General features: G+C 47.2%; 1 protein-coding gene across 4 annotated transcripts in view; it reads left to right on the top strand.

Annotated features, from left to right (window-relative positions):
• The window catches only part of REPS2 (RALBP1 associated Eps domain containing 2), an 856,334-nt gene that overhangs the window by 332,783 nt on the left and 497,914 nt on the right, over nucleotides 1–25,637 (top strand). For 3 of the 4 annotated variants that reach the window (XM_085622671.1, XM_085622669.1, XM_085622670.1), the window contains one exon: nucleotides 275–401. In XM_085622671.1, coding sequence (XP_085478797.1) covers nucleotides 275–401 — 127 coding nt within the window. The remainder of the gene's footprint in view (nucleotides 1–274; nucleotides 402–25,637) is intronic. The other variant, XM_085622668.1, reaches the window with a different exon arrangement.

Genomic DNA, 25,637 nt, shown 5'->3' with positions numbered 1-25,637 from the left:
TTATGTGTGGCTAGATACATTTACCACCGAAAATTCATATTTTTTTAATTAAAAACGTGAATTTGCACTTGTATTTGCACACTTAGACTTGACTTAGGATGTGCAAACACCTCTGTAAATCGAGCCTCGTAAGAGCATTATAACATTTGAGCATCTGAGTAAATCAGGAAGAACATTTTCTTTAATTTTGTTGCTGATTGCATTTATTTCCCTACTGCTTGTAATTCTCTTAACTTGGTTGGTCTTATGCAAATCTTCTTTGGTTTTCTCACAGCAGGAAACAGACTCTCCCCCTTTGTCTCCGGTCAGTTCCTCGCCTCCTTCTCCCAGCAGTTACTTGAGGACACACCTGCCTTACGGTTATGGCAAGTCATGGAGTGCTGTAGACCAGCAGCATGCAGGTAAATTCAGGTCATTATATTCACATTATATTCACATCAATGCCACGCACCTCCGGACCATCGCCTCACTTCCGGAATTCTGAATGTCCATCAAGACCTGGGTTTTGAATAAGTCTCCGGGACCTGCAAGCGCCTGGATACCCTATCGGGTGATTAGCCGTGCTTTATAAATCCTGATTGATTGATTGACTTGGAGGAAAGTCCTTTGTCGCTCTGAATTTTGTTTGATGTTTTATTTTATGTTCATGACCAACTTTGGTCTAAATTGTAATGAGGAGGAGCAGTACCGCACTGTATCCCTATTAACTTCAACAAATCATATGGATAATATTTGCTGCAGTTTTGATCCCAAAATATCGGCTTGGGTAGCTGCTTAAATCGCTCTACATTAGCTCTCTGTGCAGCGCGAATCTAATTAATTCTCAAATTCTGTTGGAGACCCATTTTACTTACTGGTGAGCAGTAGTCCTTGGCAGTATCTTTAGCGTAGGAGCACAAAAGTACCGCTTATGTATCATCTTTGTGTGAAGTCTCATGCTCTTGCTGTAGCCAATTTGTCTCTTTGTTTCATAATTAACTTAGGCAAAGTCCCTTTAATTGCATCAGACATCACAGATATGGTCAATCCTGATACTGACAAAAATTTGGAAAACAGACATGGCAAAGGCCAAGAAAATTGCTCATTAGCGCTAGGTTATTAGCATTTTAATGTGGTTGTACTGTGTACGCTCAAGGGCTTGGAGTCAAGATTAAGGCCCTCAAAATTCAGTAATTTTGAGATTTTGACAGATGTCCTTTAGTCTCTGGGGCATAGACGTGTTCAGAGGTGGCTACAACAGACAAATATCCTTTTTGCAGACCTGCCCAAGCTCAATTTATGACTTTTTCAAAGATGTTGCAAGTGCAATTTTCCAAATTTCGTTTCCTTTGTAACAAATGATGTTCTCTATTACAGATTAGCTTTTTGCACGGTGTTAGGAGTCGGAACTACTACTTAAGAGTGCTGTTATATTACAGAAAAGTGTGGCTAGTAGTGGTAGTGCTCACCCCTCAGGCCGAACCACCTAAGTTACTTGTGTACCCTGGTTACAGTGTGAGTGATTTGTATTGTTATGGAGTTTCTGTATAGTGAAACATTCATCATTTACACAGCAGCTTTGACCTGTTGGATGTCTAGGAGTGTGCTCAATAAATTGGTCCCACTGGAATTTCTCCATATGTGGGATGTAGTTTTTGTCTTTCCACCAAATTTGTTGCGTGCATATCTTTGCCGATCTTGTTAGAGCCATTTCCAGACCTTTAAATTGTGAAGTTGTTTAGCTCCAGTGCTTTCTTCAGGTTTTACACAATGGAGGTGAAATCTTGTTTCCCTTGCATGTGTGTTAATAGCCCAGTGTCTGTTTGCTGGGTCATGCAAGTGGATGCTTCCCTTTTAGAGCTAAATGGGAATCCTCCAGATTCTTCATCCTGTGAATAATATTAATAATAATTCCTATTTGTAAAAGCAAACATATCACCCCTTAAGGTTTCAGAGCGCTGGGGGCCGTCGAGATCATTCAGTGAGCTATTGCCCAGAGTCACATGATGCTGATTAGAGGGACTTTTATCTAAGTTAATTATGAAATACAAAGAGACACATTGGATACAGCAGGAAGACGGGACACCACAAGAAGACAAGACAAAAGTGGCTCTTTTGTGCTCCTACACTTACGAGAGCTGTGCTGCCGCCGGCGACCGAACGTGAGCCCCGTGGTCTTGAGTCAGCGCTCTGGCCGCTGCACCACACCACTCCCCAATGCTTTTATGAGGTAGGTGGGTGTAGCAAAGGGGGTGAGTTATTGTCAACAACTTCTTTTTTAAGTGAAGCTAAATATCCCCTTGTTCCTATGGAATTCTTTGCCTCTTATGTTCATATACTCACTTGATTAGAGATATTTATAGAAGACACGTTAAGATACGAAGACCACGGAGGGCTGTGCATTGCAACAAGTTTCATAGCAAACTTGTGAGAATATGGAGATGTGCAGTTAGGTATACAAAGCGAACTTCGGACAGTGGGCATGTACAAATGCAAAAGAGATCAGAAACACATAATTACAGGAGGTGAGATGGGGAGAGAAGCGAATCAGTCTAGGATGGAATTACGGTTGTGAAGTGAGAGCTATTAGATCTTTGCTTAATTGCACTACATGTTAAATGGTAGCGGCAGTTTCAGTTGATAACCTTTCAAGTATTTGCCCGGCGGTAATCGCCTCTCATACCACTCGATAATTTACCAATAAAAGAGGCAGGCGCCGGAGACTGGAAGGCAGGAAACAAAGTTTTATTCCGTCGGAGCAGAACACATCAGATCAGACAGCAAGGTATCGTCACGAGGTGCTCTAACCGCATCTCTGAGACCTGGTCTCTTATACACCGGTTTATTGCTTTATTACATATAGTACATTCTTGAGATTCTCTTGATGCCTGAAAGAACATCCCCTGAAGCCCCGGCTCAGATCCGATCCCACACATGGTTACAGTAGAGGTTCCCACCCTACCCGCAGTGGGAGATGGCTATCGCGCAGCAGGGAATTCCGCTAATTCCCGGGGGTGTGTGCAACCGGCCGGGTCTCAGGGGGTAGGGGCTTTGATCTACTGTAATCCCTTTGATGCGGGGTGTTTCCCTTACAGTAGGGGCAATAAACTGCATCCGCAGGGCTAGGTGATGGCCTGGGACCAGTTCGGACAATGGGGCGCAGAGGAAGGGGGTTATCAAAGGAGAGGCATGACCATGTATGGGTTGTCGGTCGGAAGTGGTCCCGTAGCAGGGTCGCGCAGAAGGAGAGGGTTTATGGCCTGTATGAGAGAGCGGGGGTGGCCGGCGCGCGGGGGAGGCTCGCAGCGCCGGGGGAAAGCGCTGGCGATCGAGAGTGAGCGGGGAGAGAGAGTGGGGTGCCTAAAATGGCGATCGTGCATTTGCTATGTGTGGCGCTGGGGAGAGGCAAGATGGCGCAGATAATGTTCAGTTTGCAAGCTAAATTTCCACAGTCCTCCCTTTTAACATATCTCGCCAGCTTGTCCGGCCAATATTCACCTTTGTTAGCCTTTCAGTTACAGTATCGTCAATGTTCGTCATACATTTAAAGATACAGAGTCTTTAGGGTAGGCAGGAGTAATCTGACACATTTGTACATTGTCTCATAAAGTTTGATAAAGTAGGCGAGGAGGAAGTACATTCAAAGTTGCAGTATAGTCGTGTACATGGCTGGTGTTGTATGAATGTTACTATACAAAGTTACATTTTCTTAACTTCTCAGTGTACAGTCGAAAGTGATTGATGCAACATCATGAAGAAGATAGTTAATATAATAAGGTGGTTGGGAGAGGATTTTCAACTTTGACATGGGTCCTTCTTTCCAGTGTCCTTGTTTTATAAAGAGCTATCACTGGTAAGCTCTCATTGTTGTTCTTCTTTCGTTGGCACTGTTGAGCACCGGCGGTGGAGCTAAGGTCCAGCTCAAATCCGATTTCTCACGTGGCAGGGTGTGACCACTCACTGTTCTTTGATCACAGTCCTGTTCCTTAACACAGTTCACCACAGGTACTTTGAGACAGGGTGCCGGCCTTTTGTTCCTCGGTAGTAGGTCAAAGTCATAGTCCAAATGAAAGAGGAAGAGAGAATGGGGTGGCGTGGGATCGGATCAAAAATGCGGACCAAGGAGAGCAGAATCTTTCAGCACTGGGCCCATCAATCGGGCCCGATGGGTTGAGACTTCAGGCACGCTGGTCAGTGGGCAGGGGCCTCGATGTAGCCCTTCGCGCTTATCGTTCTGATAATGGTGTCTCGTCTCACACCCTTTTTGCTTCGTCGCTTCCCCCTTGGTCGATGTCATAGATGCTTTATGATCCGCAGCCAGACTGTGCGTCACGTCCGACCCCTCTCTTCCGATGGCTGCAGGTTATCCTTGAATAGGTTATAAGAAACGAAAGTCTTAGGGATTTTGGCAGGGAAGACATTTACATACTTCATTCTCTCTCCCAACCACTGAGTAGTTGCGGAAATGCTCTTATCTGTTACTATATGATTGGTGTCTATTAACTCTGGTGTTAAGGTGCGTGTTACTAATCTATTAATTACTGCTGTGGTGCAGGGTTCTGTGGGTGTCCCTGTCCATCGTCTGGCCTTCTAGGTGTCAGTTTCTGCGCCCTATAATACAAGGTTTGGTAATACCCGTAAGTGTGAGGTGCTACGGTCATGCGTTCACGAGTATCCTTTTCATACAGTAGGTGACCCTTTATCAGTTTAAAACAGGGCCATCAGCTGTTTCGTTCGGGATACTCTGAGGCGGCTAGTATAGGGCTGGAGTTATCTTTGGGAGAACAGGGTGCTTTAGACATTCTATTTCGGGCTAATTGGTCAGGGGTAATTCTGGGCGGTGGAGATGGTGTCCCTTAAGAACAAAAACCACTGACATATAGTCCCCGTGTTGAGGGTCAGATTGGGAGACATCAGTCGTCTTACCTGTCCTTTCCTTCTCAGACGATTAGGCTTAACGTTTGTAAAAAGGAGAGGTAGTAACGTGGTAAAGTATGGTCGTTTTTGTTTCTGTCAAAAGAGAGAGAGAGAGAGAGAGAGAGAGAGAGAGAGAGAGAGAGAGAGAGAGAGAGAGAGAGAGAGAGAGAGAGAGAGAGAGAGAGAGAGAGAGAGAGAGAGAGAGAGAGAGAGAGAGAGAGAGAGAGAGAGAGAGAGAGAGAGAGAGAGAGAGAGAGAGAGAGAGAGAGAGAGAGAGAGAGAGAGAGAGAGAGAGAGAGAGAGAGAATGAGAATCAAGTAGGCTATTTTGGCATACATACGACACAAAACGAGAGAGAGAGAGAGATGGGTAAGATAATAGGCCACTTGGTGCACACACAACATGGAGTAGCATGGGTCTGTTCCATGTAAGAAAACACAAGCGGGGAAAAGACATAAATTCGGTGATCACGTACACACAAATGCCAGATAGGGTGTGACAGTACATGCATCAAGACGGAGACTCAGGGCTGCGTCGAGCACGGGGACCTCTCTTTTCCTGTCCTCTATTCCTATGCATGCTGCGTACCTTTAGTATTTTGTCGTTTATCTTATGGGTTGTCTGACCCTTTATTCTCCTCCCTTTGATCGGTGGACGCGCACTTCAATCATACAATGACGCTCTCTTCAAGTGACCCGAACATGAAATGCATACACATTCATATCGTATAATCGTAGTACACACGCACAATCATATCATACAGTTTTTCATGTTCCCAATGGTGGTCTGTAATTTTACGCACTATCTCACAACGTTTGTCTATGTTTTCCCTGATATTGAACTTGGTGCGGTCCATGTCCACTCCACTCTTCAGTCGGAACTTCGTCGTGACCTATAGAGGGGAAAATAAGAGGGGAGGGGAGGTGCAGTATTCAAAATACCCCAGCGCGCGCAGACACGAAAAGTTCTACCTACCATGTACCAGGCTAGCCGCAGGGGTGGGTAATACCACGGACCTATTATTCTTTAGTTCGAGGCAAAGATGCTCTAGTTCATTCATCTCCTAAATTCGGGTTCCCTGGTCATGCATGTATTTCTCAATTGGTCGTGTATTATGGTGCGGGATACCATACCTTGCGTGTGACATATACCTTAAGTTATAGTTCATTATTGATTTGACAATTCTTGGAAAAAGGGGGGCAGGCGTGATGGGTACAAATTCCGTTAAACAAAAATATTTTAGGCAAATTAAGTCCGTATTATCTGTATGCTTTCGCTTAGGAGTGACAATCTTTTATTTAAAAGAGAAACCTTCAACAACCCAGATGATTAGTCATGACACTGATTCCGTAATTCCTTTTTAAGAAGCCCTTTATTTAAAACAATGTCAGTGTAGAAATACGGGCCTACAGCCGCTATAGGCCGGCCACGGTGCGAGAGGCGTCGAGCAACATGAGCAACACTAGATTAACATAAAAATCGGTTCCCCCCCCCCTCTCCCCCACCATCATGTGTGAAAGCATCGCATACATATATTTATATATCTCTTTTTAACACAAATGTCACGTGGCTGGAACGCCACAAGGAGTTGTAGGCCACTCCTACATCAGCGCCATCTTGGGGCGGGGTCGGGCCAGTGCACAGTCTAAGTCTTTCCATGAATTAGCTGTTGAACCAGAATTCCTTTCGGTAGTTCGAGAACTTTCGTTAGCGTCAACTTTGCGTCAGCATGGCGTCACTGCAACCTTGTAGCAATGCCACGGTTTGTTCTTAGGGCGGGGCAGCAGGCGGGTTCTTCCGCCGACGCTCTACTGTCTCACTGCACCAAGCGGAGGCAAGGTGGCTGCCGCCCGGGGGCAAAAAGAGCAATGGTGGTGGTTTTGTCCTTACCGGAAGTCCGCAGGAGTCGAATGTCAAATGACTCCAACCAATTCTGCAAGGCTGAGGGGAGCGTTCTGTCAAGGGTGGGGCCCATGCCCTAGCAAACAAGCTTTCGAGTCCAGAATAGTCTCACGGTGGGCCAGGCCTGGAACCGGAGGGGTCAACCGCCGGAGTTCAAGGGCAGCAGTAGCAGCAGCTCTTCGGTACAGTCACCGGAGAGGAGCCAGCAGCAGTAACAGCGGCAGTTCGGATGGTACTGCCACCGGGGTGATTCCAGTAGCAGTGACGACAGCAGTTTGGATGGTATCACCACCGGGGTGGGTCCCCGATTACCTTGCTGCGGGGGCCCACTCCTCACGTCGGGTGCTAGCGGCAGTCCTGGTGAACCCGGTGCTTGGGTGGTTGCCTGGCGGCCGCGTGCAGGGGTGCCGGCTCAGCCGAACGGCGAATGAAGTGGCAGGGCGCAACTCAGCTGGCTGACGTGTGAAAGATGCGGTTGGGGTGCCCTCATCTGCCGGCGAGCCTCCACCTGGGGAGGTGGGGGAGGCCCGTCCGCGTCGCCTCCCCCCGCCAGGGCACCAGCCCTCATTAAAGAAAGAAGAAGAGAAAGCGGAAAGGCCCGCACAGCGTGGCGGGCTCCGCCTTGGTGTTGCCAGAACTTCGGCACTTCGTATAGCCTCCGGCCTATTCGCACAATCGCCCGCCACTGATGTCAAGGGATTTTTGCATGGCTTTTATAGCCCAAAGTCAACTAAGAGGGACCGCCCAAAACAGGCCAATGTTGCAATTTCGAGGAAGGAGAGGCGAGGACGGTGTCACGTGGACGTTAAGGCTTTGGGATGGAGGTTGCAGCAGACTGTCATGTAAATAGTTGTTTTAAAACGTGTTTTAACCTGTTTACCCTGTTGGTGTGTTTGTTATATCCTATAAGTTATTAAAATGTTATAACTACATTACTTCGTTGGAGTGTTTGTACATATTTGTAGTCTGATGACGAGCACAAGGAGGTTACTGTGCAATCGGAAAAATAACATAGCCCAATTGTGCGCGATCTAGCCCTAGTTTGGTGACGTCGATGGTGGGTGTCAGCAGGCTTCCGTTTGTGCGGGATTTTGTCATGCTTATTGGGCGGGGTGGGCAGTAGGGCAGACATGTTTAGGTAGCGAGAGTAATGGAGTCGGGCTACCTCGCGGTCGTCTCGACCGTGAGCTTGACTCCTTCCCTTGGTTTCATATATCCCACAAAGGGCTAACTCCTAGCGTTATTTTAGTTTTTGTAAGGTCAAAAAGGATCCTACCAGTGCCTTTACTATCTTGTCGATTCCTGTTCGTTCAGCCTTAGTTAATCGATTCATTCTGGTGGACTCTTTCTTTCCTATCTCATGGTCGTCTAGCGTTGTAGTCGACGTTGGGTTCGGCACAAGAGGCTCAGCTGGCGTGGAGGCCGTGAGGGCCGAGGCCCCTGTACTGCTTTCGCTCGTGTTCGGGGGTTGTGGGTGTTGCACTATCGATTGGGAGGGTGCATACGGAGGGGGCATGTAAATGATCGGGGGACCTAACAGTAACTCGTCATTCGTTCGCTGCTTGGAGGACAACTCAGGGTAGAGCAAAGAAGGGATCCTAACAGCGTACTGGCCTGAGGTTTCGGGCTCCTGTCTTAGTTTAGTTTCCCTTCTCTCCTTTATGTCTTCTTCTAACTTTCTAGCGGCAAGGTGAGCTGCCTTTCGTAATTCCTTTTCTGCTTTTACTTCTTCCCTCTTTTTCCGTTGCGTCGCTTCTTTGCGCCACATGCCGATACTGTCAAGCATAGTAGGCGTCGTCTTATTGCTACGCAGAGCTATTTCTAGCGCCTCTATCTTATGGTCGTCGAAGGATCCCATCAGTGGCCACTGACTCTCGGGGTCCTTCTTTGTATATTTATGCCATAGCTTGGTATAAGCTACGGCGACTAGTCCATATTTAGTGAACATGTCCTTATTAGGGGTGCCCTCCAGTGGAGCCGGATGGTTCACCTCTAATAAGCGGTCCGGGCAGAACCAACTACCAATCAGTGGGGAGAAGATAGGCATGACGGGTTTCAACGGGGACAAAAGTCAGCACTACCTATCCTTTCACTGCTTGCAAAGACTAGACAGAATATCTCTATTCTTCGTTATTTGCAAGCAGAGAATACCTCCAAAGAACCAATATCGAACAACTAGTGTTCGGACAATCAATCAATCAATCAATCAATGGGAGATAAAGATAGGCATGACGGGTTTCAACGGGGACAAAAGTCAGCATTACCTACCCTTCACTATTTGCAAAGACTAGACAGAATATCTCTATTCTTCGTTATTTGCAAACAGAGAATATCTCAAAAAGCACTATTCTCCAAAACAATCAATGTTCGGACAATCAATCAATGGGGAGATAAAGATAGGCACGACGGGTTTCAACGGGGACAAAAGTCTGCGTTACCTACCCTTCACTATCTGCAAAGGGAGAGAGAGAGAGTATTTCTACTCCTCCCCGTTTGTAGACAGCGAATATCTCAAAGAGAACAATCAATGAGCACAATCAATGAGCAATACTAGTATTTCCAAAGCATCAAACAATCAATCAATTATTTCTCAATTTGTCGTGTATCACGACCTTACCCGGACCGCGTGGACAGTTTCTCGTCTTCCGCCTCCAGCGCCCGATCGTCCTCTACTCTCCGTATTTGCCGCGGCACTCCTGATGGTTCCCAGTCAGGACCGTAGATCACTCGAGAGAGGTCTGCTCGGAACCAGTGAAGTTCGGATGATCGGCTGCCAGACGAGGGTCTATTGGGCAGGAGCTCTCCCGATCGTTGCAGTCGTTCACTCTGTCGTCGGGACCTCTCCCACTGGATCCACGTGTCGCTGATGGGCCCCACGTTTGGGACGCCATTGTTAAATGGTAGCGGCAGTTTCAGTTGATAACCTTTCAAGTATTTGCCCGGCGGTAATCGCCTCTCATACCACTTGATAATTTACCAATAAAAGAGGCAGGCGCCGGAGACTGGAAGGCAGGAAACAAAGTTTTATTCCGTCGGAGCAGAACACATCAGATCAGACAGCAAGGTATCGTCACGAGGTGCTCTAACCGCATCTCTGAGACCTGGTCTCTTATACACCGGTTTATTGCTTTATTACATATAGTACATTCTTGAGATTCTCTTGATGCCTGAAAGAACATCCCCTGAAGCCCCGGCTCAGATCCGATCCCACACATGGTTACAGTAGAGGTTCCCACCCTACCCGCAGTGGGAGATGGCTATCGCGCAGCAGGGAATTCCGCTAATTCCCGGGGGTGTGTGCAACCGGCCGGGTCTCAGGGGGTAGGGGCTTTGATCTACTGTAATCCCTTTGATGCGGGGTGTTTCCCTTACAGTAGGGGCAATAAACTGCATCCGCAGGGCTAGGTGATGGCCTGGGACCAGTTCGGACAATGGGGCGCAGAGGAAGGGGGTTATCAAAGGAGAGGCATGACCATGTATGGGTTGTCGGTCGGAAATGGTCCCGTAGCAGGGTCGCGCAGAAGGAGAGGGTTTATGGCCTGTATGAGAGAGCGGGGGTGGCCGGCGCGCGGGGGATGCTCGCAGCGCCGGGGGAAAGCGCTGGCGATCGAGAGTGAGCGGGGAGAGAGAGTGGGGTGCCTAAAATGGCGATCGTGCATTTGCTATGCGTGGCGCTGGGGAGAGGCAAGATGGCGCAGATAATGTTCAGTTTGCAAGCTAAATTTCCACATACATGCACATCCATCACACTTGGGGCCAATGGCGGCTTCTCTGCAACGGTGGAGGAGCGTTGCCCCACTGCTTTTTGTGCAGTGCAAAAAAATAAAAATGAAATGATGACATGACGTTATCATTTTATTTTTCAGTGCAGACTGGGAGCCAGGCTGGGGTGGGGCTGGGCTGGCCAGAGCAGAGGGAGGAGTGGTTTGCACTCTCTAAGTACCATGATGGTTTCGGGCCCTCTTGCGCTGGCCAATTAGTCATGCACACTTTGAATTTTCTCCACTCGGCTGTAATGCACAGCCTGGGTGGAGAACATGCACAGCCTCCCTTCCCCCGTCTGAGCACCAAACCACGGTGCTCAGACCAATCACGACACTGCTGTCATTCTGCGACAGCAGAGTCATTATTGGCCAGCAGAGTCTGGGAGACTGGGTGCTTCCATTCCGTGCTGCCGTTGCCAAGAGAAGAGGATGGAGGAGAGGCGGCAGCAGTGGCGTTCACAGGTAAGTTTATTATTATTTTTTTTTCACATGTCCCGCCCCAGCATCACCCCCGTTCCAAGGCAGCCGCCACTGCTTGGGGCATCTACTTCAACAAACAACAAAGTATTTGAATTGATCAACACCACTGGTAATTACTCTGGGCTGCATTCCGTACGACTCAATCTGCATCCCACTAACGGGGTGCAAGTAGGCTGAAACCTGTCTGAGGTTTAATGAGAAATTGTTATCAATGTACAGGTAAACTGCCCTCTATAGTGTGTTTCCATGTGTGTCCTTCAACAAATGTATGGGGCAAGCTGGCAAGTTTCAACTACGTGTCTGGTATGGGTAGAGCTGTTCACTGAGGTAGAAGGCCCAACTTTCAGAATTCTGTCCTACATGGCAGAAGGAATCAGTGTGCTAGCAAGTATGAATTCACCATACAGTCCCATAGCTTCCGGAATAAAAGTGCCATTGCCTAATTTGTGGCTGTGGTTGCAGTGGTGTGCACCTACACTAATTGTTGACGATCAGGACCTATTGATCAGCATCAGACTTCGACCCAGAGCAAGACAGAGAAAGTCAGACAGGAAGAAAGAAGGAGGAAGAGAAAGATGTAAGACAGAGACAAAGAGAGGAAGCAGGGATGAAAAAGAACCTGCAAGAGTGAGATAGACAGGTTAACTTAGAAAGATAGAAGCATGAGGTGGAATAAAAAGTAGGTAGCCTTGTTATTTGACAATCTCATCATTCGGCAGCACCAGTGGCTTGCTGCTAAGAAAATCTTTGGGTTCCTGGATTTTTTTTAATCAATTTAAGTAGTGAAAAATGTTAAAAGCCTTTAGCTACTATGGTGCTTTTTAGTTCATTCTGTCCACTATGAACAGGTCAGACGTGAAAGGCATTCTTTTAAACTTTTACCAGCCATAAGAAATGTTTGAACACTGCAACAGTGGGGAGACTCCGGGCTAGACTGCCGACCTTGGAGCTGGAACCCCCCCCCCCTCCCAAAAAAAAAAAAATTGAATGTGTCCTTGTGTAACGTAACTGATGCTCATGTGAAGCGCCCCAATACATTCCGGTCGAGTTCGCGCTATATAAATCAGCAACAAAAAAAACAGCAAGGTTGCCATATAGAAAAGATCTGCTATGAATGTACTGCTCGTAACAAAACAACTGTATCAATTCATATATTTTACAGTTGAAGTCAAAATTACAAATTATCACATTCAGTTAATGTATGCTCCTGTTTTACTTTTTGTGTTCGCCCGTTTTCGGCTTCGTTTCTAGTGAGGCCTGCACTTCAGAGCATTTCTGACGAGTATGACACGAGCAGATTTCCTGAATTGTTCTTCTGTGCTCCATGAGCCCAAATGTAATTAAGGAAATGCGATTTTAATGTCTTGACTTAATCATCTTCCTGCTTCCAGAGATAGGCTCAGCTCTTGTATTTCATTTCATAACTGCAGTTTTCTTTCTAATGTAGTCAGTTTGAGTTCCCCGCCTTCCTGTAGGGCCGCTTTCCTCCTTAAGATGTATGGTATTTTTGTGCGTTTTGCGTATAAACATGCCTGTTTTCATAAAGTGAAAATACGTTTGTCCGGATGGAAATAAGTGAGCATTATTATCTTTTTATAGAGTCGTTACATTTTAATGCTTTAAACAAGGGTGGCTCCTCTGCTGCCGCCCCACTGAAAAATAAAATGATAATAAAACCATTTTATTTTTCTTACCTTATGGTCAGCCATGCCAAGGTTAGGGCGGGGTGGAGCCATGCTGATGAGCGTCACGTCAGCAGTAGGTAGGAGTGGTAGTCACTTATAAGTGTGCATGTCAGTTTGGCCGGCTGTCTTAGGCCGGCCAAACAGACATGCACACTTAGGTTTATCCAACCCAGCTGTGTTGTACAGCCGGGTTAGAGAAAAGCTGCAGGATCCCTGTGCCCGAGCGAGCGTTAAACCAGCCTGCTCAGGCCAATCCAGGTGCTTCTCTTATGTTAGGCATAGCATGAGAGCTGCATCTGGATTGGATGGGGAGCCTGTGTAGTGAAGCCCATCTACTTCTGGCGCGTGAGGAGCAACAAGGCGGCCAGCAGCGGGACCGGAGCGGCAAGTACGTCTTTTTATTTTATTTTTAAAACCCAACCCCAAGCCACCCCCGCCCTACCACTTTACTATAGCAGCAGCCGCTACTGGCTTTTAAAATAGTCAGTCATCTGCACAACTAACCTTTTCTAAATAAACGAAAGAACTAAAGCGTCTGATCTGCACCTTGAACTTCATACCCAAGACTCAACTGACCGTATATATAGAAACAAGGCCCGCCATTCGAGATTATCCTTACGTATGTAAGAGTAACCTGGTTATCAATATATGTTTAAAGTGTCATGAGCCTCCAAATACATTTAAGATGCACTTTATGTTAATATTCTCAGCACATAGTCCTCGTGCTATTCATCTGGGTCTCAGGGTTCTGAGTGACCATTGACCAGTTGAAGTTCCAGTGACACTTCTCTGGACTGTACGGCCTCCGTTGGTTGCAGCCTTTTGGCTTTGTCACTGCTTGTTTTGTCATGGTTTTTGCCAAACTTAATTGATGGGGAAGCTGCCGGGTCCTTGTCAATCTAAAAATGACGAAAAGCAAAAATATGTGTTGGTCTCTAAAAGTACACATTCCCATAGCAATCCTGGACACTGAAGGGAACTACTTTGTGTATGGATATGCACCATGTGCCAGAGTGGAATGCGGTCATTCACAGTAAAGTCAGTCAGTGTTTGACGTGGCCTGACCATCGGCCCTGGGCGATGTGGCTTGACCGTTGACCCATGCTGTATGCTGTAGTGAGTGGAAGAAACATTTGAATGACTCAATAAAAATAAAAGACCAATGAATATAAAAGGCTGGCCGAAATTCAAATAATTAAGCATATTCTGCATATCGTTTTTGAAAAATGAAAAGCTCTTGTCTAATACCAGACCTATAAAAATGGTCTGGCTATCTGCCACAAAAAAGTGATCAGAAACCAATTGCAAGAACAAACATAATGCAAATTTTTATCATGGAAATCTCAATATTCCTGAGAGGATGGTGATCACAACAGATATTTAGGTTGACTGTCCCTAGAGTCCATTACACCTTCCGGTGGCTTTGTTGTATCAGAAATGTGCATATCAGGTGACTGTCTCAGAAAAGTAGTCATCACTTGCATGGAAGCCAGACTTCGGTATTCCTCTGAGTCAACACAAGTTGAGGACCCCCTCTAGACTGGGCGCATTCTGATTCCCACTTGTATTCCCAAGAGTAGGAAGTATCTGTTCTAACTTGAGCATGACTTCTTTAGCTGAACCTGATTGCATAACTTTCACCTTGGGATATTTGCTGTAATTATCCACATGGTTAAGGAGCAGAAGACCATTGGAAAGAGAGGTGAAATCAGCGCACACTCAGGGCCTGGCCATTGTGAGCATGTGTGTCCTCCGTGATCTTTGATGCAGTCAGTTCACTACGGCCCTGGCACTTGGTAAAGGAGACAGCTGGATATCAGATATTCTACTTGTTAAAAGAGGAAATCATACTTTCTGGCACATCTTTGGTTTTACAATGCCTTGATGACCTGCATGTGTCAGCTTGAGGATGTGTGTCACTAGTGTGGTGGTGTAAACAATGCAACACTCCTGACACTCCCCCAGTTCCCCGCCCCCAAGCAGCAACTCTTTCTCAGTTACTGACAGTTCATGACGCATATTGCACAGTGCTTGAAGGATCTCTCAGCCTCTTATGTGTGGTGTGACTGTCTGTGGAGAATTTTTTCCTGTTATACTTATCTGTTACTGTTTTGGCAATGGTTAGCCACCTGTCACAGCCTTTAGTCCGGGACCCATGATATACCTCTGTAAAAAAATTGTTGTCCAGAGATTTTCATTTTTGATTTGTGTTTTTGTATCTTTAGAGAAGTAATTTAGCTTGGGTAGACATTGCTAATCTAGGTCAAATTCTCTGTTTAGATCAACTAATCGACTGAAAAAATTAGGGCAGGATCAGCAATGTCTTCCCAAGCTAAATTACTTCTCTAATGATCCAAAAACAAAAATAAAAAATAAAAATCCCAGGACAACAATTTTTTTATGGAGGTATTGCGGGGGAGGGGGGTGGGACGAATTAAATGTCCTCTAAAATGAAAGGGGGGTGGCTTTGACCAACCCACTGTGATCTGCACAGTCTCCATCGCTCTCGGCTACAGTGGTTTATAGTCAGCTGGGTTGCCAGTCCTAAATTTGTACACTAACTGGGACAAGCATCCTTCAGCTTCAAGATCCATTTTTCCATCAATGTGCCAAGGATTTTACCAATAAGCTTTGCCACAGCAGATCCAGTGGCTTGTGGTCAGTGTATGCTTGAAACTGATTTCTGCATAAGTATAGACTGAAATTTCAACATCCTCAGAGAACTGCAATGGCCTTGTTGTCTTTGTGCCTTTGCTAAGTGGTTGTGTTTGTGTGACAACGAGAGGTGTCCATTTCCTATTTTGCTATGGAGCTGGCATCCAAGCCATTGCATTGGAGTTTTGATGGTCATAAAGTTTCATCGCTGTGTCAGCAGACATCTTAAATACAGCTATCATTTCTACCATTTATTCCTATTTAACATCAGCTTTTAGTAGCTTTCTCAAAGGCTTTGTGACATATCCACAGTAAGTGACTATCGCTAAGAAACAGCAGACTACTGATACAGATTGTGGAGGGGTAGCAGATTTACCATCATTGAATTTCATCCGGTCTGACGACACTTTCTCTGCGGAGATTTAGTGTCCAAATAAATTCATGTTTGATATCAGAACTTTGCATTTGCCTAGGTGAAGTGTGAACTTGCTATCGGAATTTCTCTTTACAATGACAAGCAGGCGAGCATGTTATGTTATTTTAAAATGATATCTAAAGCGCACGGCAGTCCCAGAAGGGGCATCCCGGCGCTAGTCACAGGAGAGACAAAGCAGCGACAGGGCAATAAGATCCTTAGCCTAGCTGGAGACTAGCCAGGTCTTCACAGATGGTAGTGCACTTGAGGGCCTATAGAAGTGCATGAAGGTGGCTAGGCTAGGTGCTACTTGCATATGTAGGATTTTGTTGTTGGTAAATTGAAGTGGCATTAACCTGGATATCATACCTGATGTTTTTCACCCCAGACTGTCCAGACTGTGATTTACATTGCCTCTCTGATATTCCTCAGCAGTATTAGAGATATGAATATTGAGGAATTTGTAATGACTGAGTTCCACATGAGTCAAGAAGGAAGTGATGTAATTGATGGTCTCATTGAGAAGCAATGGTGTTATTGGTATTCAGAGCAAAATTGTAAAATCAAAGAGAACAATTTACTTCCATCACCTGGTTGTTCACAGTGAGAGTAATATTCCTTTTCGACTTGATAGCTCTGTTGACACAGACACAGATGGAGGCTGTTGTGAAGATAACTATTGCAGATCTCCAAGGACTGAGGCTTTTTGCTTCCTCATTCTTTACTCCCTCTCAAGTTTCTCAATTTCCACCTTCAACTATGGCAGATGATATGGAAGGGAATTTGTTTTTCCTGTTTGCTGGTGTCATCTGTGAAACAGGACAGGGGATTAAAGCTATTTCATGACAAGTTTTTAAAAATTAAAATATATTTTTATTTATTTTAGATTAATCAGCAAATGGGTGCAAACTCACACTCAACACAATACAGACACTTGAAGGGAGGAAATACAGCAACATTTTTTTTGCAGAGTTTTATATAGCGCGAACTTGACCCGAATCCAATCAGGTATCAGGGGGCTTTGCATAGCACCAGTTACGTTACATTAGGACACACATTCATTCTTTGTTAGGCACATTAGCACAGTAACAGATTCCACAAACAGGTACATTAACACAGCCAGATACATAGGCCCCATCAAACATGAGCAGGCAACTGGGAGACGTGGGGGAGAACTTCATCAAGTCCAGATCATAACATTTTATCCGGGGACCCCAGATATTGTACAATTTCCTTCGGCAACCCCAATTTTTGTATGTAACTTTCTCAGCTACCATGTACAGAGCCATTCCAGTCTTCCACTCTCGCAGGAACGGGACCTTAGCTGGCCCCCAATGTTTGGCTATATATCCCTTCGCTAGCACCAATCCCTAGTTGCAAAAAAGGAGTTTGGTAAGCAGTATGTCCATGTCCATGGTTATACCCAATAATACAAATGTAGGCTCCTTTAGAAAGCCCGCCCCCAGGATTTTCCCTAACTCTGTCAGTACTACACTCCAGTATTGTTGCTTAAAATGGCAACCTTAGCTAGTGTGCAGAAAAGACCCTCTAACTTCCCTGTACCTCAGACATGTGGGGGAGTCAGCTCTCCCAAACTTATGCAATCGAGCCCGATCATAATAAACTCAGTGCAGGATCTTAAATTGTATAAATCTAAGGCATGACTTTATTGCTACTTCTCTTGGGTGCATTAACGCTGCCTCCCAATTCATGTTTGCTAGCTAATATTTCCATTTGTCCCTTAGTCTCGTCAGGGAGTCCTGTTGGTTATTATTTATTGTGTTGTAAGTATAAGACACCGCCTTTCTCTCTATCTTCCCAAGGAGCAGTCTACTCTCTAGTGGGAATATTCAGGCAGTTCTTGAGCGTCCAGCCCTTCCTCTTTCTACGAATGTTGAAGCTGAATGTATTTGTAATACTGCGTATTACTAAAATGGTAATCACGCTGAAGGGAAATAAAGGGTATAAAACCACCCTCTTCTAGAAGATCTCCTAGCCTAGATATCCCAATGAGATCCCATGCCCAAAAGTCTCTGAGTTTCCCAATTTCTCTAAGCCTCATCCTGATCCATAACGGGGTCTCGCGTGTATTCCTCTTCCCTCACCCCATCACTCTGCCCACCCTAGACCAAACCTCCAATGCCACCTGGGTTGCCGGAAGCTGGTGTCTCATCCTTTTACTTCTGTAGAGATAGTGCAAATATGTTCTCGTTTGGAACCTTTCCAGTGCTTACGTGGGATTATCACCAGCCACATATCCCCAATTGTTTATTACAGTCAAGCGAGCCACCCAATAATAAGCTCGGAGGTTAGGGAGGGAAACACCGCCATTTTTTTGATTACGCTGTAGCATCTTCAGCCCCACCCGAGGATGTCCATCATTTCACAACAATCTACAGACCTCATTGTCTATTATAGTGAAGAGCTTATCTGAGAATTTATAATAGGTGTTCTGAAGGATATATACGAATTTTGGGAGCGTGATCATTTTAAACATGGCTGCTCTGAGCAGTAGTGTTAGCGATAAAGCCTTCCAGCAGTCTGCGTCCACATGGAATTCTGCTGATACCATTCGGCGGTTCCGATGCAGGCTACCCTCTTTGTCTGGGGTTACTTAGATCCCTAAGTATTGAAATGGCTCCGAGTCCATCCATAGCCTCCCCGGAATGTCTGGCGCATCTAGTTCCCCACCTTCCGAGAACAAGACCGTTTTTCCCCAGTTTATTTTGTATCCGAAATGTGTGCTATAAGATTCAAACGAATGAAATATCACAGGGATTGTCTTCCGGCTGGGTGATATTCAGGATGATGTCATCCCTGTATAGTGAGATCTTTTCCCCCTCAACCGCTCCCTCCATGGTCCCAAAGCCATGAATGTCAGGGTAGCCGTGAACCATGCATGTTAATGGCTCCAGCGAGAGGGCAAACAGAAGGGGGGGCAGGTGACAACCCTGGCGTATCTCCCTCTTGAAGGGAAACTCTGAGGAGACGTTGCCTTTCGCCCTCACCTCCACTCTAGGCTCTGTATACAGCAGTGCTATCCACTTCAAGAATTTACGGCCAAATCCGAATATCCTTAGGGTTTGTGTTAAAAAATGCCAGTGCACTGCTTCAAAGACCTTCTCAGCATCCAGGGATAGGATTATGTGCAGATCCGGTCGCAAATGGACTGTTGCCAGCCAATTATGAAGCCTACGGAGATTATATCTCGTGGATCTACATGACATGAAGCTCGACTGATCCATATGTATCAAGGTGGAGTGAACTCCTATGAGCCTTGTAGCCAACACCGTTGCCAAAGTCTTAGACTCGCGTTAATCAGTGAAATCAGATGATAGGAGCTACAACTCTTCGCCAGTCTCCCTTTCTTATGGATCGCTACTGTCGTAGCTCGGCGCAGATCAGGCAGTAGCACCCCCACCTCACTTGCATCCAAAAACATTTTAAGGGTATAAGGACCCATGATCCCAACATTTTTCTGAAAATAATTCAACCAGGACGCCATTCGGGGCCAGAGTCTTCCCCAAGTTCAATTTAACTATAGCCGCCTGTATTTCTGGGAGTGTGATCTCCTCTTCCAGGGCGGACTCCCAGTAAGGAAAGGCCTGCGAACTCTCAATCAGAGGACATCCGCTGGGGAGAGCAGCTCAAGAGTTCACCTCGGCAGGAATTATTCACTCCCTACCACAGGATCAGCACATCAGGCTGATAACACAATCCTGCAGACATTTCCTTACTGGGAGTCCACCCATCGTGGCCTCCAACTACCCTACATCAAAGGGGTCCAGTGCGGCAAGTTGATATCCATGCGCTCGCCAAATGTCAGCATTGGCCGTCCAGTGGCTTAAATGGAAGTACTAGAACACCTAATCAAACCTCCACCCCCCAGGTTCATCTTTGTTCTAATGAGACCCTGATACCTGATAAAGGGTCAACACGCCGTTGACACCAAAAAACGACAGACCTTACTCCTGTGTGAATTAACACTGGTATTTTTACCCGCTGTGTTAGAAATGTATTTAATTTATGTACTGACTTTTGGATGTCTGCAAAGTAATAACCAATATACCATGTATGTTTATTCACATAGTCACTTTTTCTTCATTGATGGTTTTGGTTCTTAGCACTTGGGGTCCTTACGTAATATCTCCTCATCACTCACTTGACTGTGTATTGTGTGGCTCAGTAACAGTTATTTATAAAATAATAAACTTCTGTTCGGCTGGATCGAATTTATTCTAAATACTGTTTTTTTCCGTCAAGATTAAACCATAACAGAATTTACTTTCCGTAGAAACATTTATGTTTTGTTACAAGATTAAGTCTATCCAGAATTTCCTGTTTTATCATATTTTTGTTTTAGAAAAAAAATTCCATGTGATCACTTGTCCCAAGTTATACACTCGATACCCATGTTCACATGGACATTTGGGTTGTGCTGTTGTTAATTGGAATTATAAAATCATTAAAATCACCTCCCACTATATGCAAAGATGAATCAGTTTCCAGCTGATGTAGACTGTACCTAGTGAGATGTTGAAAGTCTTAGATACTGCAGGTCCTGGAACTAGGCCAGCCCAGCAATCCTAAACAGAGGGAATATGGACCAGTCTCTCCTCAGCTCGCGTGGGTCTTTTAGGTGTAACTCCGCCCAGGTTCTAGGTCAGGATATCACACTTATGTATTTCCACTTTAGGAGGAGGGGAGGGTGGCACAACCCAAGTATCAACAGCCAGCACAATCCCAGCTGCAGTCCCCAGCATCTTCACTGGGGCTGGTGGGTGATGCTCCTCCCAATATCCATTTCAAGCCGGCACTCCATGCACAGTTCTAGCCACGAAGGGCACGACTCAGCGCTCCGGTCCCCGCCGGAAGGTGATTCATGACCCGATCGACAGCTGGTGCAAAGGGAGTCCCCAAGAGTGCACACAGTCTTCATGCAGCCAGGCACCCAGAGGCACACTCCCAACAAGATACCATGGGGATCCAGGGCCATGGCCCATCCTCCATCAAGAGCCGCATATTGGCGCTACTTCAGTGACACGGCCCCACGGTCCACGGCAACAACTATTTCTATTTCTATTTAGGGAGTTTTGTAAAGCGCTTGGTGACGCACAGCGGCGTGTCCCCGCGCTAAGGAGCGGCTGCTAACTGGAACCTACAGAAGTGGAATACTTTACTGTTCGAATAGTGTAGTTTTGAGCTTGGCTCTAAAGATTAGTTCAGATGGTTCGAGACGCAATATTAAGGGTAATGTGTTCCATCTGACGGCTGCAAGGTACCTAAAGGATCTTCCGCCCATCCGTGCTCTGGACACCTTGGGGACAACAAGGCGTCCCGAGCCAGAAGATCTGAGGGAGCGGGACGGTTCATAAGGTGTCAGCAGTCCTTTCAAAGGGAGAGGAGACCTCCCGTTGATGATCCGATGGCACATGCAGAGTGCTTTGAAATCAACCCTACTTCTGATCGGGAGCCAGTGCAAGGACCGAAGGGCCACCGAGGATGTGGCTCTTCTGGGTAGTCTAAGTACTAGCCTAGCAGCGGCATTCTGTAGGACCTGTAAACGGCTCAGATTCTTCTTCGGAGTCCCTAGATAGAGGAGGTTGCCATAGTCCATCTTTGAGGTGACTAGTGCATGCACAAGGGTTTGACGGGCCTTTACAGGTAAAAACTTCAATGCCTTCCTGAGACTTTTGAGGGTCCCAAAGCATGATCCGACCACCCGGTTGATCTGAGGGCCGAAGGTCAGGTCGGAGTCGAACCAAATGCCCAAGTTCTTTGCTTTCAGGCATGGGATAGGTGTTGAGCCAAGGCATGGAGGCCACCATGCCGACGTCCACGCCGATCGGTCTCCCCCTACGACAAGCACCTCGGTCTTATTTCCGTTAAGCTTAAGGCAGTTTGCGGACATCCAGGCAGCTAGGTCTTGCATACAGGCTCTGAAGATGTCCGCCGAAAGATCGGGTGCGCGCGACAGGGAGAACTAGTGACGGGCATAGGCCCTGGTGCCAAACAGTCTCACTCACCCCAACGCTAGAGACAGAAAAGGGCACAGGATATCTCCACTCATGGTGGTCCTCAGCACAGTAGATTCCTCAGTGCCATTCGGTTCTGTGTGCCACCTGCAAGGGCCCGAATTCATGGCCATACCACATCAGACACACCAGCAGTCCTGTTGTAGGCGCCCAGAAGCTCTGCCGCGGCCTGCACTGCTAATCTTCCAGATTAAGCAGGGGAGGGTACTGCATAACCTCAGCTCAGTTCGGCCTGCCGTGGCGACTCTACGAACAGTAGCAAGCCCAGGGTGGGGCCATGGCCAATGACCAGACCCCTTCCAGTGGCGGTGAGAGGCCCCCTGGCCAGACAGCTCCACCCACCTTGGCATCTGAGTCAGAAAAGAGCACAGTACCTCGCCGCTCGTATTAGCTCACCGCATTGCACTGAATTTCCCTTTGATGTTGATTGGCGCTGCGATCATGCGCTGACTAGCGGGGGGGGGGCGATCCGTGTCCAGATCCCACCCGACACATGATCAACCCGATTGTAGGCCCCCAGCTGCTGCATTCCCAGATGCAGCAGGGGAAGGCACCACGCTCCCACCCTCACTCCGGTCTGTCGTTACCGCTCTTTCTCCCACTCGGCTCTGGTCTCTGCCAGGAACAGAAGTGGACCCAGGGGGGTCACGGCCTGCAAACGGACCTCCTCAGACATAGCATCTCCCCTCACGTGGGGCACAGAAGCCCCGCCGCACCGGCAGGCACAGTCCTTCCTCTCTAGTCCCTGCAAATGGAGAAGGCTGCCACTTTGTGTCCCGTAGCACTGTCTGCCTTGTCCGCTGGTTTCTTTCAGGGGACGGCCAACAGCATCATCCGGTCATTCGGACACTCTAAAAAGCTTCACATGGCACAAGGGGGACTAATCTGGGGTTTGATGGGGCAGCGGGACCCCGGATCAAATCAGGATCGCAAGAGCTCGGACAGAGCTCCGTGCAGGCATGTCTAGCCCACCATCTTGTTGGCCATGCACCCATATTTCTAGACAATTAAACACAGAGACACACACCAGTTTCAGAGTGTCAAGGGGTTGCCAGTATACCATTGGTCAGTATTTAGGGGGAAGCTTTTGTTTTTTCACTTTGCTATCTCTGAAAGTGTTCTTCGTCTTCTTCTCCTTCAATACTCTGCTGACTCTTGGGAGTCTGGTTTAATTCCTTCTACAGTTTATCACTGTGCTCCATTTCATTGAGGTGGAAGCCAGCCAGTGGTATGAAATGAAGATGCGTAGCGATGCCTTTGGCAGAGTGGTTGAGCTTACCAAATGTAGAGCAGATCTTCCCCTTGACTGGGAACACAGTCTTAAGGGAGCAACCCAGTGCACTAGCCACATGACCTCTTCAACTTCAGTCATACTGCCTTGGAGGGGCAAATGGCTGCCTTATTCTGCTTGCTTATAGGCTGTTCTGTCTCTGAGTTGAGAGAATCACCTCTTTCTACTACGCTGCTAAGTATATGAATGCCTTAGTGTGAGCATGGCCGGTAGAGACATGCGCGGCTCTTTTAGTATGAACCTCCTCAGTTTTGCAGAGGTGCAACCCTGTACAATATCCACATGTATCGCTTCTTCCTGATATGTGAACTGACACTCTGCGCTCTCCATGCGACGGGAGCTAAGTATCTCCAAAAGAGAATTGCCTTCTATCGACAGCATTACCTACCCTTCACTATTTGCAAAGACTAGACAGAATATCTCTATTCTTCGTTATTTGCAAACAGAGAATATCTCAAAAAGCACTATTCTCCAAAACAATCAATGTTCGGACAATCAATCAATGGGGAGATAAAGATAGGCACGACGGGTTTCAACGGGGACAAAAGTCTGCGTTACCTACCCTTCACTATCTGCAAAGGGAGAGAGAGAGAGTATTTCTACTCCTCCCCGTTTGTAGACAGCGAATATCTCAAAGAGAACAATCAATGAGCACAATCAATGAGCAATACTAGTATTTCCAAAGCATCAAACAATCAATCAATTATTTCTCAATTTGTCGTGTATCACGACCTTACCCGGACCGCGTGGACAGTTTCTCGTCTTCCGCCTCCAGCGCCCGATCGTCCTCTACTCTCCGTATTTGCCGCGGCACTCCTGATGGTTCCCAGTCAGGACCGTAGATCACTCGAGAGAGGTCTGCTCGGAACCAGTGAAGTTCGGATGATCGGCTGCCAGACGAGGGTCTATTGGGCAGGAGCTCTCCCGATCGTTGCAGTCGTTCACTCTGTCGTCGGGACCTCTCCCACTGGATCCACGTGTCGCTGATGGGCCCCACGTTTGGGACGCCAATTGTTAAATGGTAGCGGCAGTTTCAGTTGATAACCTTTCAAGTATTTGCCCGGCGGTAATCGCCTCTCATACCACTCGATAATTTACCAATAAAAGAGGCAGGCGCCGGAGACTGGAAGGCAGGAAACAAAGTTTTATTCCGTCGGAGCAGAACACATCAGATCAGACAGCAAGGTATCGTCACGAGGTGCTCTAACCGCATCTCTGAGACCTGGTCTCTTATACACCGGTTTATTGCTTTATTACATATAGTACATTCTTGAGATTCTCTTGATGCCTGAAAGAACATCCCCTGAAGCCCCGGCTCAGATCCGATCCCACACATGGTTACAGTAGAGGTTCCCACCCTACCCGCAGTGGGAGATGGCTATCGCGCAGCAGGGAATTCCGCTAATTCCCGGGGGTGTGTGCAACCGGCCGGGTCTCAGGGGGTAGGGGCTTTGATCTACTGTAATCCCTTTGATGCGGGGTGTTTCCCTTACAGTAGGGGCAATAAACTGCATCCGCAGGGCTAGGTGATGGCCTGGGACCAGTTCGGACAATGGGGCGCAGAGGAAGGGGGTTATCAAAGGAGAGGCATGACCATGTATGGGTTGTCGGTCGGAAGTGGTCCCGTAGCAGGGTCGCGCAGAAGGAGAGGGTTTATGGCCTGTATGAGAGAGCGGGGGTGGCCGGCGCGCGGGGGATGCTCGCAGCGCCGGGGGAAAGCGCTGGCGATCGAGAGTGAGTGGGGAGAGAGAGTGGGGTGCCTAAAATGGCGATCGTGCATTTGCTATGCGTGGCGCTGGGGAGAGGCAAGATGGCGCAGATAATGTTCAGTTTGCAAGCTAAATTTCCACATACATGCACATCCATCACACTTGGGGCCAATGGCGGCTTCTCTGCAACGGTGGAGGAGCGTTGCCCCACTGCTTTTTGTGCAGTGCAAAAAAATAAAAATGAAATGATGACATGACGTTATCATTTTATTTTTCAGTGCAGACTGGGAGCCAGGCTGGGGTGGGGCTGGGCTGGCCAGAGCAGAGGGAGGAGTGGTTTGCACTCTCTAAGTACCATGATGGTTTCGGGCCCTCTTGCGCTGGCCAATTAGTCATGCACACTTTGAATTTTCTCCACTCGGCTGTAATGCACAGCCTGGGTGGAGAACATGCACAGCCTCCCTTCCCCCGTCTGAGCACCAAACCACGGTGCTCAGACCAATCACGACACTGCTGTCATTCTGCGACAGCAGAGTCATTATTGGCCAGCAGAGTCTGGGAGACTGGGTGCTTCCATTCCGTGCTGCCGGTGCCAAGAGAAGAGGATGGAGGAGAGGCGGCAGCAGTGGCGTTCACAGGTAAGTTTATTATTATTTTTTTTTCACATGTCCCGCCCCAGCATCACCCCCGTTCCAAGGCAGCGCCACTGCTTGGGGCATCTACTTCAACAAACAACAAAGTATTTGAATTGATCAACACCACTGGTAATTACTCTGGGCTGCATTCCGTACGACTCAATCTGCAT

The sequence above is a fragment of the Triturus cristatus genome, chromosome 8, assembly GCF_964204655.1.
Source record: "Triturus cristatus chromosome 8, aTriCri1.1, whole genome shotgun sequence".
Taxonomy (NCBI): domain Eukaryota; kingdom Metazoa; phylum Chordata; class Amphibia; order Caudata; family Salamandridae; genus Triturus; species Triturus cristatus.
This window is presented reverse-complemented; position numbering and strand designations above follow the sequence as displayed.